The sequence below is a fragment of the Neomonachus schauinslandi genome, chromosome 12 (assembly GCF_002201575.2).
Source record: "Neomonachus schauinslandi chromosome 12, ASM220157v2, whole genome shotgun sequence".
Classification (NCBI taxonomy): domain Eukaryota; kingdom Metazoa; phylum Chordata; class Mammalia; order Carnivora; family Phocidae; genus Neomonachus; species Neomonachus schauinslandi.
The window spans coordinates 52187108-52204951 of record NC_058414.1 but is presented as its reverse complement, the minus strand read 5'-3'; the positions used below and the strand labels follow the sequence as shown (position 1 = coordinate 52204951).

At 35.1% G+C, this 17844-nt stretch overlaps 1 protein-coding gene across 1 annotated transcript in view; it reads right to left on the bottom strand.

Moving 5' to 3' along the window:
• ABCB5 (ATP binding cassette subfamily B member 5) overlaps nt 1-17844 on the bottom strand; it is a 118574-nt gene that overhangs the window by 77892 nt on the left and 22838 nt on the right. The window contains exons 9-13 of the mRNA XM_021689644.1: nt 17622-17735; nt 17200-17310; nt 14526-14651; nt 12921-13124; nt 3806-3976 (exon numbers count right to left, since the gene is read on the bottom strand). Coding sequence (XP_021545319.1) covers nt 3806-3976; nt 12921-13124; nt 14526-14651; nt 17200-17310; nt 17622-17735 — 726 coding nt within the window. The remainder of the gene's footprint in view (nt 1-3805; nt 3977-12920; nt 13125-14525; nt 14652-17199; nt 17311-17621; nt 17736-17844) is intronic.

Here is a 17844-nt window from a genome sequence, read left to right as displayed (position 1 = left end):
AAAATGCTACAATAATTAGCTCATCTTTCTCCCCAAAGAGAATTATATCTTATTTAGCCCAGAATACTGACCTATAAATAATATATTAGAGGTATCTTATTTGGTAGCAATTAGAAAAATTAATATCTTATATAGAAGATTTTCTTGTGGGGGAGGACGAGACTTAAGAATAATTTAAATTTATAGAAATCACCAAGATACTTACTTGTATCATGGAAAAATATTTTGCTATATTTTTAAGGCTTTTTATTGTATTTTTTTAAGACTCTGAAATGTCCTGCTAAGTAATAACGATTTAAACCCATTTGTGGAAAAAAAAAACCCCATGAGCTATATATACAATAGGATCAAAATAAGCAGCTTAAGGGGACAAAAGTGAGTCTATTATAAGCTGACATGGGAGCCTCAATTTGGGGTATGTTTTTTTTCTTTCCCAAGGAGGCAATGTGGTTTTAGAAAAAGCCTAGTGTTTTGTTTTTCTGTTTTTTTTTTTTTTTAAAGATTATTTATTTATTTATTTGACAGAGAGAGAGAGAGACAGCGAGAGAGGGAACACGAGCAGGGGGAGTGGGAGAGGGAGAAGCAGGCTTCCCGCTGAGCAGGGAGCCCGATGCGGGGCTCGCTCCCAGGACCCTGGGATCATGACCTGAGCAGAAGGCAGATGCTTAACGATTGAGCCACCCAGGCGCCCCTGTTTTTCTGTTTTTTTAAACTCTGGTAAAATATACATAGCATGAAATTTACCGTTCTAACCATTTTTAAGGATTGGGTCCTCCTGGATCAGAGAGGCCAATTCCTTCTGTGTCACTATTCTTTTATATTCAGGCTTAGATTGTTATTTTTTTTTAGTGGTCAAATATACATAACATGAAATTTTAACCAGTTTCAACCATTTTAAAGTGTACAATTTAGTAGCATTAAGTACATTCATATTGTTGTGCAACCATCACCACTATCTAACTCCAGAACTTTTCCTTCTGGAACTCTATACCCCTTTAAACCATAACTTCCCATCCCCCCCTTCCCTTAGCCCCTGGTAACCTCCATTTTACTTTCTATCTATGAACATGACTATTCTACGTATCTAATGTAAATGCAATTACATGATATTTGCCCTTTTGCATCTGCCTTTCAGTTAGCACAGTATCTTCTAGGGTCACCCATGTTGTAGCATGTGTCAGAATTTCCTTCCTTTTTGAGTACTATTCCACTGTATATACATATATTTTGTTTATCCATTCACCTGTCAATGAGCATTTGGGTTGTTTCTACCTTTTGGCTATTGTGAATGATGCTGTTGTGAATACTAGTATACAAAGATCTGTTGAATTCCTATTTTAATTTTCTTGGGTATATACCCAGAAGTGGAATTGCTAGATCATATGGTAATTCCTATCTTTAATAAGAGGCTAATTTTGAAGAGTGATCTGGATTAAGATTTTGTTTAAGTCCCTAGCGGATGTATAATCTTGGGGCAATATAGCGTGGTGGTTATATGAATGAGCTAAAGAAAAATGTCTGGGTCCACGTTTTGGCTTCACTGTTGCCTAGCTGTTATTCAACCTCTCTGTGCTTCAGTGTGCAAATATGTAAAATAGGAAAATAAGTGTTCTTATCTCATTGGGTTCTTATAAGGATTAGCTACTACCACCCATTTGTTCCTTTATTATACCTAAAATAATGACTCATGAATGGCTTCAGGGTGTCTATAAACCCCTCAATATATATTATATGTAAATCTTTGTGTACAAGTACAATTTGTAGATTTTTCTGAGGAGTTACAGTGGTTTATTTTTCCCTTTTTTAGTCAGATTCTCAATGGGGACCTGATCTATCAAAGGGGGAGAAGCACTACCCTAAAATAAATTAGTAGTCTATAATTTAACACCAAGTCTAATAAATGTGAGCTTGATTAGGCAGGCTTATAAAATGTTCCATGATGCTTTTAGAATGAGATAGTCTCTATGCTACCTTTGTTCTTCTGGCTAAATTCCAGCCAAGGAAATCCCCTTGCAGAAATTCCCTTTCTGTTCTCAACTATTATAATGTTGCTACAAATGGTTTAAAAAAAAAAAAAAGAAAGAAGAAAAAAATGAATAAATCCCTAATTCTACATATAAAAAGCAAGATATTTAATTGACAAAGATGCACCAAAATGTGTAATAATTAACCTATCTTTAACTTTGGATAGCCACTTCTTTGGGCTTAATTTAATAAAGCAGCCCACACCTTAATGCAGTATACCAATTTTCTTATTGCTCAGTTCTCCAAGTAATATAAATATGTTAAGGGGCCTCTGAGGAAGATCAACAGAATGCATCACAGTGAGAAAGAACAGTAATGATAAAGAAAAGCCCATGAGGGCTGCAACAAAGCAGCTCTGTCTCTTCAAAGAATAAAACTGTAATGGAAACCCTTCCCTCATAATTAGCAAAGGGTCTTTTTAAAAGTTCTCCATTGATGTGGTGTAGCTGACCCTCCCTTAGTAATAATTATTCCTAGATTTGCATACCACTTTTAACATTTCAAAGAGCTTTCACAGGCTTTATCCAAAAGTCAGTGTGGGCTTCCTCAGTGTGGGTCCAAACCAGTAGCAGAGTGGAACCATGTAGACTGTAGCATAAATCTTTATCCACTGACCCTAGGTCCTCCTCATGAACAAGATAAGTGAAGCAAAACTACTTTGCAGCAAGCCTAACTTAAGAAATCCAGAAAATAGAACTTCAGGTCTTGAAACATTTGAAACAATCTGACTTGCAAGTGATAATAGTAACTAATAGATAATTCAATAAAGTAGTGGGCACTCTGGCTGCCAGTATCCATTTCTGGTTGCACAAAGTTAGTATTTAAAAAGAAAAAGCCTGTAATTTTCTTAGGCAGAAAAACACATTTTCAAACAAGCTCACAGTAATATGTGTCATTAAGCCTTCTGAAGGGTCTGAAGGCCATGATTTAAAAAAGGGGTTGGGGGCGCCTGGGCGGCTCAGTCGGTTGAGTTTACTCTTAATTTCAGCTCAGGTCATGATCTCAGGGTTTTGAGACTGAGCCCTGTGTTGGGCTCCATGCTCAGCAGGGAGTCTGCTTGAGATTCTCTCTCTCCCTCTCCCACCGCTCACTCTCTCTCTCTCTCAAATAAATAAATCTAGAAAAAAAAGTAAAAGTAGCATTGCCCATTGAAAAAAGTATTCAATGGTTTTTCGTATCACTGCCACCAACTACTCTCCCAAATGCAACATAATTTGGTAAGGGACCATCCCTGCATTGTGGTCCTGAAGCATGTCAGTAGTATGCAGTAAGCAGGAGGTCAGTTGAGGTTAGAGGGCCCAGGGCTCTTAGAGGAGGATGGTTCAAGGGCAGGACAAACCAGACTGCTTCTCCACTGGAGGTGAAATTAAGTTAAAAAGTCTTTGGGGGTGCTCTAAAGAGGAAAAGTGGTCACAGAAGAGAACCCATAGGTGTGTACAGAAGAGGCTAGGAGTGAATGTGGTTATAGCTGCGATGGTGGTAGTGGTGTAGGGTTATTATGGGGAGGTGTAAAGTGCAGACCTATTGGGAAAAAGGCATATATGGGATGATTGCTTGGATATCAGCCTTCTATATGCTTTTAGCACCAACTATAGCATCTTCTTCTCTCATCCAAATCATTTCCATCATGTATAAGTTTTTACAAGGGTGAACACTCTGCATCAATACCTTAAAGACAGCTCTGAACTCAATAAATAATCTACTGCAGAGCCATACTTTCTTGTGCTAAAAACAGTGTTGAACCAGGAATATGGAAATAAGAAATGATCTGCTCACTTACCTTCTCCAGTGCAGCTTGGACAACTGATTCACTTTCTGTATCTAGGGCAGATGTAGCCTCATCTAAGATCAGGATCTTTGGGTTTCGAACTAAAGCTCGAGCAATAGCGATTCTCTGTTTCTGTCCTCCACTCATTTGTGCTCCTTTTTCTCCTACCAAGGTATTAAATCTCTAATGAAAAAATAGGAAAGAGCACAGAAAGAGAAGGCAGCATGATCAAATCATTTGAACAGGAAATGACAATCACAGTTGTGTTTTAATACCCAGCTTAATCACTACTTCAGCCTGGCTGCTTTTGACCTTTAATTTTTTTCTTTGTAAAAACAAACAACTATTTGAAAAAAAGAGTCTAGTAAAGAGAAATTTAGCTAGGACTAAGAAAAATTTGGCTAGGACTAAAAGAAATGAGAACGGGGACTCCTGGGTGGCTCAGTCAGTTAAGGGTCTGCCTTCAGCTCAGGTCATGATCCCAGGGTCCAGGATCCCAGGATGGAGTTCCACATTGGGCTCCCTGCTCAGCGGGGAGCCTGTTTCTCCCTCTGCCGCTCCCCCTGCGTGTGCTCTCTCTCTGACAAATAAATAAATAAAATCTTAAAAAAAAAAAGGAAATGAGAACATACGATCATCAAGGATTTTTAGGTAGATTAACAATAATTTGAACCAATTTTCAAAGTTTTTAAAGACAATTTTATAATGTACTGATATCTTTAAAAGAAGTAATACACAGTAATACAACTACATTCTTAACTATTATTTGAAAGGTTTACTAGCAATTTAATATATTATCTACAAGTTCCTTCCTGGATATTTTGAAAAAAAGTATGAGAAGATTAATGCAAAAACAAACTTCTCAAAATATTTTTCCATCTTGGAACACTTTTTAGACCTTCTTTTGCTTATTTTATTTTTTATATTTTGGGATATACATCTTTAACAGAGTAGATATCATTAGATATTTGAAGTTGGAGATAATTTCTAGAACTAATGAAAATAGTAATATTGTATTGGAATAGGTCTATGACCTAAAGCTCATTTCTTCAAGGATATAAATTTAAATATTCTTTCTAAAACTTTGATTATTCTAGAGTCTGACCTTCACATTTTTAAAAAACATAAACCTTATTGAGAAATAATTTATACACAATAAAATGCACACATTTTAAGGATATGGTTCTATGAATTTTGATAAATGAGTACAGCCATGTTATCACCACCCCAGTAAAGATACAGAATATTTCCATCACCCTAGAAAGTTCCCTCATGAATCTTTCCAGTCTAAATCAACACAATGATTTGATTTTTATCACTATAAATTAATTTCATTAGTTCTAGAACTTCAAATAAACAGACTCATACAGTGCATGCCTTCTTTTGACTCATTTGTTAAGAGCAGTTTTAGGTTCATGGTACAACTGAGAAGAGGGTATAGAGATTTCCCATATACTTTTGCCACACACATGCAATGTCCCCCATCCCACAGGATGTCCCCTCATCCAACATCCTCCACAAGAGTGGTACATTTGTTACAACTGATGAAGCTATATTGACATATCATAATCACCCAAAAGCATAGATTACATTAGGATTCACTCTTGGTGGTGTACATTTTATGAGTTTGGACAAATGTATAATGACATGTATCCAATTGTTACAGCATCATACAGAGTATTTTCACTACCCTAAAAATCCGCTGCGCTCTGCCTATTCTTCCCCACCTCCACCTCAAACTCTGACAACCACTCATCTTTTATTACTGTTTCCATAGTTTTGCCTTTTCAAGAATGTCATATAGTTTAAATCATACAGTATGTAGCTTTTTCAGACTGGTTTCTTCCACTTAGTAATATGTATTTAAAATTTTTCCATGTTTTCATGGCTTGATTGATCATTCTTTTTAGCACTGAATAACATCCCATTGTCTGGACATACCACTGTTTATTCATCCATTCACCTACGGAAGGACATCTTGGTTGCTTCCAAGCTTTGGCGATACAAATAAATCTGCTATAAACATCTGTGTGTAGGTTTTTGTGTGAACCTAAGTTTTCAACTCCTTTGGGTGAATACCAAGGAGCATGATTAGTAGATAATATGGTAACAATATGTTTAGTCTTATAAGAAACCAACAAACAACTTCCCAAATGCCCATACCATTTTGTATTCACACCAGCAGTGAATGTTGCTCCACATCCTCGTCAGCATATGGTGTTGTCAGTGTTTTGGATTTAGGCTATTCTAAAGGGCATGTAGTAACATCTCATTGTTTTATTTTGCATTTTCCTGATAACATATGATGTGGAACATCTTTTCACGCACCTATTTGCCATCAGCATATCTCCTTTGGTGAAGTGTCTGTAAAGATCTTTGGCCTGTTTTTAAATCAGGTTGTTTACTTATTGCTGAATTTTAAGATTTGTTTATATATTTTTAGATGACAGTTCTTTCTTGGAAATGTGTTTTGCAAATGTTTTCACCCAGTCTGTGGCTTATCTTCTCATGCTTTTCACATTGTCTTCTGCAGAGCAGTTTTAATTTTAATGAAGTTCAACTTCTTTCATGGTTTGTGCCTTTGATGTATTGAAAAAATGTTGCAATACCCAAGTCATCTCAGTTTTCTACTACATTTTCTTTAGGAGTTTTATGATTTTGCATTTCATATTTAGGTCTATGATTCATTTTGAGTTAATTTTGGTGAAAGGTATAAGGTCTGTATCTAGATTTATTTTTTTACATGTGGATGTCCAGTTGTTCCATTTGTTCACTGAAATGAGCAATAACACATTATATGTGATCTGTTGTATTGCCTTTGCTCTTTTGTCATAGACTAGATGATTATATTTATGTGAGTCTGTTTCTAAACTCTATATTCTGTTCCACTGATCTATTTGCCTATTCTTTCACCAATACCACACTGTCTTGATTACTGTAGATTTATAGTGAGTTTTAAAGTTAGAGGGTGTAGTCCTTTAACTTTGTTCTTCTTCAATATTGTGTTGTCTATTGTGGGCCTTTTACCTCTCCATATAGACATTAAAATTGGTTTGTTGATATCCACAAAATAACTTGCTAGGATTTTGATTGGAATTGCACTGAATCTATAGATCAAGTTGGGAAGAACTGACATCTGGCAATATTGAGTCTTTCTCTCCACACACATGGAATATCTCTCTATTTAAAAAATTCTTTTTTGATTTCATTCATCAGAGTCTTGTAGTTTTCTTTATATAGTTCTTGTACAAACTTTGTTAGATTTATACCTAAGTAATTCATTATTTTGGATGCTAATATAAATAGTATTGTGCTTTTAATGTCAGATTCCACTTACTCATTGCTGATATATAGGAAAATGACTGACTTTTGTATATTAACATTGTATCATGCAGCTTTGCTATAATTGCAATGTGTACTTTTTTGGTCTGTCCTACCGAGCATATTTTTGAGATTCATCCATATTGTGTGCATGAGCAATTCACTCCTATTTATTTCTGAGCAGTGCTTCACACAATGTGAATCTACCTTGGGTTACCAAATTTAACAAAAACAAAAAACAAAAAACCATGGGGCTCAGTTAATTTTGATTTTCAGTTAACAGTGAATACCTCTTTAGCATAAGTGTATCTCATACAATATTTAGGATATACTTATGCTAAAATTATTCATTGTTTATCTGAAATTCAAAATGTATTGAAAATCTTGTATTTCATCTAACAATCATATATCAATCACAATTTGTTTATTCAGCTGCTGATGAACATCTGCACTGTTTCCAACTTTTGAATAGTATGAATAAAGCTGCCATGAACATTCATGTACATAATGTTCTTGAGGTCATATTTTCATTTCTTTTGGAAAAATTTGTGGAAATAGAATGCTGAGTCATAAGTGTATGTTTAACATTATAATAAAGTGGCAAATTTCTTTCTAAAATAACTGTACCAATTCACTTTATTCAGAATGAATAAGAGATTTAATTGCTTTACATCCTCATCAAAAGTTATTGTTATTCTTTTTAGTTTTGGCCATTCTAGCAAGTGTGGAATGGTATCTCACTTTGGTTTTACTTTGGATTTCCCTGTTGACTAATAATGTTGAATATTTTTCATGTGTATATTGTCTATTTTTTTTTTGTGGGTGTGTGAAATATCTGTTCAAGTTTGTACACTTTTTTGTTTTATAATTGTGTTATAAGAGTACTATATATATCCTGGGTGCGTGTCCTTTGTCAGATGTGTGTATTGTGAATATTTTCTTTCACTCTGTCTTGTCTTTTTACCTTCTAAATAGTGTATTTTAAAAGGTTTTAATTTCAATAAAGTTCAGTTTATCATTTTTTAAATAGTAAATACTTTTCTATCTAAGAAGTCCTTGGCTATTTGAAAGTCATAAAGGTTTTTCACCTAAGTTTTTATTTTTGAAGTTTGATACTTTTAAGTTTTTCTTTTTTTTTTTTTTTAAAGATTAATTTATTTTTAGAGAGAGAGAGAATGAGCACAAGTGGGAGGAGGGGCAGAGGGAAAGAATCTCAAGCGAACTCCTTGCTGAGTGGGGAGCCTGACTTGGGGCTCAATCACATGACCCTGAGATCATGACCTGAGCTGAAATCAAGAGTTGGATGCTCAACTGACTGAGCCATCCAGGTGCCCCTTGATAGTTTAAGTTTTTACATTTGATCTAAGATCCATGGCAAATAAATATGTGTGTATGGAGTGAGGTAAGGGCCACATTTCATTTGTTTTTCTCATATGGATATCCAATTTTTCCGGCACCATTTGTTGAAAAGACTTTCTTTTCCCCCACCAAATTAATACTGGCCTTGTCAAAAATCATTTGACTAGATATGCATGGGTCAATTTCTGGCCTCTATTTTATTCTACTGATCTACATGTCCATTGTTGTGCCATTTCCACTGCCTTAATTGCTGTCTTAAAATTAGATAGTATATATCTTCCAGCTTTGCTGGGTTTTTTTCATAATTGTTTTGCCTGTTTTTGGTCCTTTAAATTTTCAAATAAATTTTGGAATCAGCAGGTCAATTTCTAGACACACAAAAAAAGACTACTGGGATTTTGACTGGTATAGCATCAAATTTATCAATTTTGGGAGAACACATATCTTTAAAAATACTGCATCTCTAGGGGCGCCTGGGTGGCTCAGTCGTTAAGCGTCTGCCTTCGGCTCAGGTCATGATCCTAGGGTCCTGGGATCGAGTCCCACATCGGGCTCCCTGCTCGGCAGGAAGCCTGCTTCTCCCTCTCCCACTCCCCCTGCTTGTGTTCCTGTTCTCGCTGTCTCTCTCTCTGTCAAATAAATAAATAAAATCTTAAAAAAAAAAATACTGCATCTCTAAATCAATGAATAAGTTACATTCTATTCATTTAGATCTTTAGTTTCTCTCAGAAACATTTCATATTTTTCATATAGAAGATTTACACCTTACATTAAATTTGTTCTACTTTAATATTTTTTGATGCTATTGTGAATGACTTTTAATTTTATTTTCATTTGTAACTGTTGCCACTATTTAGAAATCTCGTCAACTTTTTTTATAGTTATAGGTCTTACTAAGATTATCTACTTCTTTTTCAGTGAGTTTTGGCAGTTTGTGTCTTTCAATAAATTGACCCTCAACTAAGTAGTCAAATTCATAGGCATAGCTTTGCTCATACTATTCCTGTAATCTTTTAATCTCTTTGAGATCAATAGTGATGTACTATCTTTCATTCCTGATATTGGTAATTTTTTTCTCTTTTTTGACTCTATCAGCCTTGCTATTGTTTTACTGATTTCATTAATCTTTTCAAGCAAACAGCTTTGGATTTTAATGATTCTTTCTAATGTTTTTCTGTTTTTGCTTTCACTGATTTTTGCTCTAATCTTATTTCCCTTCTGTTTGCTTTGGGGTCAACTTGCTCTTCTTACTCCAGTTTCTCATATTGGAAGCTTCATTTACAGATTTTGGATCTTTTTTTCTTTCTAAAAGAAGAATTTAATGCTGTAAATTTCTCTTAAAGCAGTTCTTTAACTGTATTCTACAAGTACTGATACATAGCGGTTTCATTTTTATTTAGTTTTAAATAGTCATTAATTTTCCTTGAAACTTTCTCTTTCAGGCATAAATTATCTACAAGTGAGTTATTTAATTTTCAAAGATTTGTGGATTTTCCAGTCTATGGCCATACCACCCTGAACGTACCCGATCTCATCAAATATTTGCAGATTTTTCAGATATATTTCTGTTACTGATTTCTACACTTAAATTCTATTATTGTCTGAGAACATTTTTATATGTTTTCTTTGAACTTGCAAAGTTGTTTTTTTTTTTTTAATGGCCCAGAATATTATCTATCTCAGTGAATGTTCCATGTGTACTTGAAAAGAATGTACTCTGCTGTTATTGGGTGGAGTGTTCTATAAATGTCAGTTAGATCTAGTTGTTTGATAGCATTGTTCAGGTCATCTATAGCCTTACTGATTTTCTGCCTACTTGTTCTATCAAGTACTGAAGGCTTCAATAAAATTGTGGGTTTGTCTCTTTCTCCTTTTAGGTGTAGCAGTTTTTGCTTCATGCATTTTGAAGCTTTTCTTAAGTGCATAAACATTTAGATTATGATTTCTTGCTTATGGGTCATAGTTTCCTGTTTCTTTATATATCTGATTATTGCAGAATATATACTGAATTCTGTGCATGTTATGTTGGAGAAACCCTGAATTCTGTTTTCGTCTGAAAACAAAGTTGATTTTTGTTCTAGTAAGCAATTCAAATCCTGACTGATCATTTTGAACTTGTGTAATCCTGGTTTTGTGCTTTGTTGAGGTGAATCTGTAGAAAATCTCTAAACTTGGCAGGACCCAACGTATAAGTTCTATCTCCTCTGGGGATCTTGTCATGGCTTGGTTTTAGAATTTGTTAGGGCAGGTCTAGAGTCAGCATACTCTAAGGTATGGTCTTTACTCCTAAGGTGTGGTCTTTTTTGGTGTCTCAGCTATATGCCTGCAGTATTAAAAAGGTGTTAATGTTATCTCTCCACTCTGGGCTGTGCTTTCAACATCCCCATCACACTCCTTGACTTGTAGTATCTCTGTTCAATTCCCAGCTTTGTAGCAGCTGCTCTCTGGTAATCCTTGGGAAGTCTTATCCTCAGATAAGGATTCCCAAGGAGTGCCTACAGGGACGTCTACCCCAATACCTTAACTCCACAGCTCTTTCATTGCCTCTCCAGTTGCTTAAGCTGCCCTGAAATTCTATCTCTGCCTTTCAGTTTAGTCTAGTGCCATGTTCTGTCTGGATTCTAGTTCACAGAGATGGGGTCAGAGATTTGTTCCTATCCAGAATGCTGCAAATCAGGGACTTTCCTCATGAGTTTTGTTTCTCTCAGGGATCACAGTTTTGTGTTACCTCTTGTCCAATGTTTGGAAACAATTATCCTATGCTTAATATATTTTAACCAGTTTTATGGTTGTTTATGGGAAAAGGTTAGGAAATATCAGTTAATCTTAATACATTAATTTAAAAATAAATAATTAAAAATTTTTTAAAAAATTTTAAAATATTTTAAAAATTTAAAAAATTTTAAAAAATAATTAAAAAATATCATAGAAGTAATGGCATTTATTTTTAAGCACCAATTTCCCCAATTTTTCTGTTGAGGACTTCTGGAAATTGTATTTATTACTGTGCTTATTATTATTTCTCTGGTCAACCATGGTTGTGGAATTTAGTTTCCATCATGATAAGCCAGTATCTTCAATCTGTTCTTTGGATTATATCTTTAAGATTTACATTAAATTTATAGCAAGGGACATCTTTGTGTAAATATTGGCCTTTTACTAAAGGCAAGTTGTAACTTACGGGTATGATTTAAGAGGTCCCAGAAAACTCCCTAATTTCAAGTGGGAAACTGAAGATCCTTGGTGTTTGAGGAAAGGAAGTCATTGAAAGTGCCAAAAGGTCAAAGAAAGGAAGTCTGTTTTTCCAAACTACAAGGCAAAGAATGACCTCAAGCCCGTTAATTAATGAGTTTGCTATTCCAATTATGACCGTAAATAATGGGGATAAAAGGTAATTACTGACATAACAAAAGTTTTTATTAAAACAAACAAAAGAAAGGACAAAATTATTATGACCCATGGAGTATGGTTTGTAAAATATATTCAGTGAAATAAACTTTTTTGTTACTGTTGTCTTTTGGTATAGTAGAATTTTATTCTGTATTTTATTTTTTAAAGATTTATTTATTTATTTTAGTGAGAGAGAGACAGAAAGAGAGGGAGATATGTGCACATGGTGGGGAGAGGCAAAGGTACAGGGAGAGAAAGAATCTCAAGCAGACTCCTTGCTGAGCATAGAGCCCACCACAGGGCTCGATCTCAGGACCCTGAGATCATGACCTGAGCTGAAACCAAGAGTCGGACGCTTAACTGACTGCACCACCCAGGCACCCCTTATTCTGTATTTTAATTTCAAATCTCATCCTTTTGTAATTCACAGGGTGCTCCCCACAACAGTTTCAGGTGATATTGATGAATGAATACTTTGGGAAATGTAAATAAATGGTTTTTATTGCTATCAATTCTAAATATCCATTAGGATCTGATATGTCCTAATATCAAGAGTTTTAGTTTATTATATCTCTTTCCAAATATGATTTTACATTTCTTGTCCAATATTGGCTTCATGTGCTTCTAAAAATGGTCCTAGTTTTCCTTTTGTCTTATCACAGAACCTCTCAACACTGTCTGTGACATTGCCACTTTTAGCCACAAGATGGCCTTACAAATCAACATTCTGCAGACACAGCAATTCTCAGCTTGGACCGATGATCTTGTCTCATATTTCTTTGTTATATTTTAATACATCCTTCATTTATTTTTCTTTTACAGTTGCAGTGAGAACCAGTAAGAATTAAATATGATTTTTAAAAACTGACCTTTCAGTGATGCATTTCTTCTTTTGGTTGCTGCCATGCTTTCTCATTTATAGACATTTCATCTAGGACAATCCAACAATTATTCACACTCCCCCTACTCTATAGAAATTATTGTTTTGTTATTTTATTTTGGAATATTGCACTGCTTTAGTTCTAAGCTAAGAACACAGGCGACATAGTGTACTTACATTGGGAAATGCCATTATAAAATCATAAGCATTTGCTTCCTTTGCTGCTTTCTCAATCTCTTCATCAGTCACTCCATCTCGTCCATATTTAATATTGTTATTAATGGTGGTCTCAAACAAAACAGGCTCTTGGCTGACCACTCCAATATGTTCTCGATAATGGTGCACATTTAAAGTTTTGATGTCATTCCCATCCACTGTGATCTGCCAAACCAAAGAAATGAATCATGTTGTGATGCCTTACACTGCATTGGGTTTAGTCTTTTTTTACTAGTTCAAACCCTAAGCTGAGAAGCAGGGTATTTCAGGGATCAAAGACTTATTTTTATAAAATATTTATAGTATGTATATTGTCAACAGACTTTTTCTGATAGATGGGAACCAATTAAACATCAAAAATCTGGCTTAGATAGAATCTGTCTTGTCAAACCACCTGAATATCTTAACTCTTAAGAAAAACAAATTAGTTCCTATGTAGATACATGCTATAGGAGCCACAAATGTTATCATGTCAACACATGTAACAAACTTCAGTTTTGTTATTTTAAGACTGATGCGACATTTGCATATTTTTCTAGGAAATACACTTTTTTTTTTTTTTTAAGTTTTATTTTCCACGTGGGTCTCAAATTCACAACCCTGAGATCAAGAGTCACATGCTCTTCCAACCGAGCCAGCCAGGTGACCTTAGGAAATACCCTTTCTTCTCTTCAACACCCCATTTCACTGCAAAAGGCAAACATGTCTTCTATTCTTTTGTATAAATAATAGTAAATGAACACAGTCTTCTTCATAGATAGTGCCATTACCCATTACTCCAAATATTCCAGTGGCAGAGCCAAGGTTTGATAATTATAACTCACAGAGCCTATCTTTCTCACCAACTTTGGTATTCTCTCTGGGCATGGGTATTCTATGAAACTGCTTTATGTATGGCATGCTTATCCAATTATTTATTTAATATTAGCATGAATACGTGAGTCTAATATACTCCAAATGAAGACTTAGGAAGTCAAATTTAAATGAAACCAGGCTCTAGCAGAGTAGATTTTCTTTTAAATAGTTGAAAAATCTGAATAGAAGCATTAAAAATCATGCTTCTGTGACTATCATAGTCTTATTCTCTATGCTATTTACAAGGTAACAAAGTCAAGTGCAACATTATGGATGATAGAAAAAAAATGAGAGAGCATATTTTCTACAGATATTCTTCTGGGAAGTTTTGAGAAACTGATAATCTTGTAAATTCTGGGTACTACAAATTATGTTATTTTTCTCCACAGCTTTCATCACCTTCTATCATACTATATGGTTTACTTATTTTATTTGTCGGTCTCTACTCACTACAATGTAAATTTGATGAGGGCAGAGGTTTTTATGCTTTGCTCATCAATGTTTCCCAGGACATAGAACAGTGCCTAGCACACAGTAGGTGTTCAATAAATATTTGGTGAATGAATGAATATGCAGGAAAGAAAATGATTTGGCTTTTCTCAGCTCCACTGTTAAAAATTAAAAATTGATGTATCTGTAAGCTCTCTGTTATAGGTCATATTTCCTAATTTCATCATGTGGGCTATGAATGATTTTGCTAGGTGCACTTACAAAGCCGTTGTCAGGATCATATAACCTTTGTAGAAGCTGGATTGTAGTACTCTTTCCACTGCCGCTGGGGCCAACCAAGGCTACTGTCTCTCCAGACTGAATTTTGAGATTCAGATCTTTCAGAATCTATTGGGATGTAGGGAGAAAAATTCTATAAAAGTAGGTAAGTGAGAATATGATTCACATATTTTCAGAAATTTAATGTATAATTATAAACAGAAAATGAATTCTCTGACACTTAAAAGCAAATTTAGATCTTGTTTTGTTTCATGTACATGTATAATAAAAATTTACATAATTTTGGAAAATGATATCAAAAAAATCTCTTACCATCTCTCTATATAAAGAGGAGATCTAGATTAAGAGTACTCATAGAATATTAACTAGCGACAGCAAACTGTTCACATTTTGAATTTATATCAATTTAACGACTACCAAGTTAGTGAAAGCTTTTATCTTCTAATCTGCAACAACTGAATGAAAACTTGCCAGGTATTTTCATGAGGTATTTAAGAAAATTCTTTCTTAAAAAATATATTTAACATTATTGCAAAATATATTGCAAAGTAAAGCAACCAGCAAGACTCCCTAGGTGCTCCCATGAATGGGATTCCACCATTAGAAACCCTCTTTTTCTGGTAGATCTTATGGGGACATTTCAACTTCGGGTAGCACTTTAAAATTTTTCTCAATAACTGAGGGTTGCTACCAGCTTTAAGTGTCCTACAGACCTGCAATGTGAGAGAAGCCTGACAAATAACTACCCTACCAAAATGACAATAGCAATCAACTTTCACCTATCTTTGCTTGCATTTATATGTACTCAGCCAGAAAACATGGGAATCTCTCCTTGGACTCTCTCACTTTGATTTCCCCATTTGTAAAGAAACAGACCCCTTAAATAAGCTAAATTTTTTATAAAACTTTCAAAGGGTCAAGCAGAGAAGAATTCTGTCAAGGAGGTGAGAAACTGGGGACTCCTGGTGGGAGTACCTCCTCTCCCATCTGCACTTCTACTCTGGAGTTGGTTTCTGTACTTTTCTTGGAAGAATCTGTGTTTGTTTGTTTTTTAAAGATTTTATTTATTTATTTGTCAGGGAGATAGAGAAAGAAAGAACACAAGCAGGAGGAACAGCAGGCAGAGGGAGAAGCAGGCTCCCCACTGAACAAGGAGGCTGAAAGGGAACGCAATCCCAGAACCCTGGGATCATGACCTGAGCTGAAGGCAGCCGCTTAACCTACTGAGCTACCCAGGCATCCCAAGAATCTGTGTTTTGTTTATTTAAAGTGGTAGACTTTTTCTTTGTTTAAAATTATTCATTCTCTAGCTTAATAAAAGGGCCATATTTCAAAAGTTCACTTAAAAATAGTTGTTTAAAACCCAGAGAGCATTTTACTATGCAATATAATGGCAAATTGGTACTTAAGTGTTCAAGAGCCAACCCAAATGTAGTTGCAAATGTTGTGTTTATGTTAAGAAAAATGGTAGAAGACAACACTATTCCAGTAATGTGATTAAATAACAAAAATTAAAAAAAATAAAGAGCTTTGAAAAGAGAATTTCAACCAACGACTTAGAGAAAAATAAGGAAATAGGAGTAGATGGATCTTTTCTGGATGCAAATTATGCAGGGGGCATGTGGGCACTTTAAACTGTATTAAAGGTTGATGGCATTAGTAATTTTTATCAATTTTACTTAAAATCATAGTCTCCTTTTTCTTTTCTTTGAAGGTTTTATTTATGAGAGAGAGAGAGCGTGAGCGAGCAAAGGGAGGAGCAGAGGGAGAGGGACAAGCAGACTCCATGCTGAGCATGGAGCTCAACACGGGGCTCAATCTCAGAATCCTAAGATCATGACCTGAGCCAAAACCAAGAGTCGTACACTTAAAGGACTGAGTCACCCAGGCGCCCCATGGTCTCCTTTTTCTATGAAATAGGTGTTTTATTAGTAATTACTCTTTGCAATTTTTAGCTGTAATTACTGTTTTTTGGATATATACACAAATAAAACAAAAAGAAAAAGAAAAGACAGATACATATTTTCACAAGAACGTGTCAAAGACTAAATGATGGAGGGTGGAAAAATTCTGTGCTGCACGTGTGCCTGCGCACGCACATGAGTGTGTATATGTATCTAAAAGTGAGGAAGAAAGTACTTGAGACACAAATGCTGGGAAGTAAAGCTCTTAGGAAAGGGAGAAGGGAAAGACACAACATGTGCATAATTCCTCCAGGTTAGAGGCTAGAAGCTTAAAATGAGTTATCTCTGAGTGGGATAATACCCAGGGACCAGCAATAGGTAATGCCATCAATCCAAGACATTTTGGTGTGCTCCCAAATGCAGAGTAAAGGAATTTCAGGGAATTGAAGATGTTTTGGTCAGTTGAATGTAGAAAAGAGGCTGCAAAATGTAACTAGCTCTTCCAGAGTTTTTGGTCCATTACTGATCTTTCTTTCCCTCCTACTCTCCCCTCATCCCCGCTTTCTCTTTCCCTCCCTCCCTCCCTTTCTTCCTGTCTTTCTTTTTTCTTTATTCTCTCTCTTTCTCTCCTGAAGTCTCAAAGAAGACTAGCAAAATCTTGGTCAAAATGATCCTAAAATAATCTCTTAAGAAGAGATCTTAGCCAGTATAATATCAGAAAACTGCACAATTCTATAATTAAATTAAGCTACCTTGACAGATGGTCTTGATGGATAACTGAAAGAAACATTTTTAAATTCCACAGTTCCTTCTATGCATTCTGGTTTATATCCTTTCGTTGAGAAGTTATCTATTGCAGGTTTCTTGGAAAAACAAAGAGAATGTTACAAAATCTTCAATGGACTAAGTTGACACTCTACATCCTAAAAATAGTTTAAAGATGGTTTTCTTTCACAATGTTTTCTTTTCTGTTTCAGAAGTATATTGAGTTAGACATGAAGGTTTCCATAAAACACAATGTCCTTGTAGAAGAGTTAAAACAATCTCTTTCCATAGCCAATTGTCCAACATGGATTTTGCCCATCCTTTTGTTTTAGTGAAGAAAGTGTGTCAGTTTTTTGGTTTCTTTCTTGCAGTAATGGTAGTTTTCTTTCAAAGCAGTTTGAAGTCTTACCTTATCGATAACCTGGAAAATACTAAAGGCAGCTCCTCTGGCTATAGTGAAGGTTTCAAAGTTAGGGGCTGCTGTTCCAATGCAGTAACTACTATGGATTACACTAAAAAAAACCTATAGGAACAAGAAAATAATATTTACCCTCCTCAGTTATGTAAGAGAGACAACAGAATGAAGTGTATATGTGGTTGAGATCAGAGAGACATTTGAGAAGTTAGGTGGG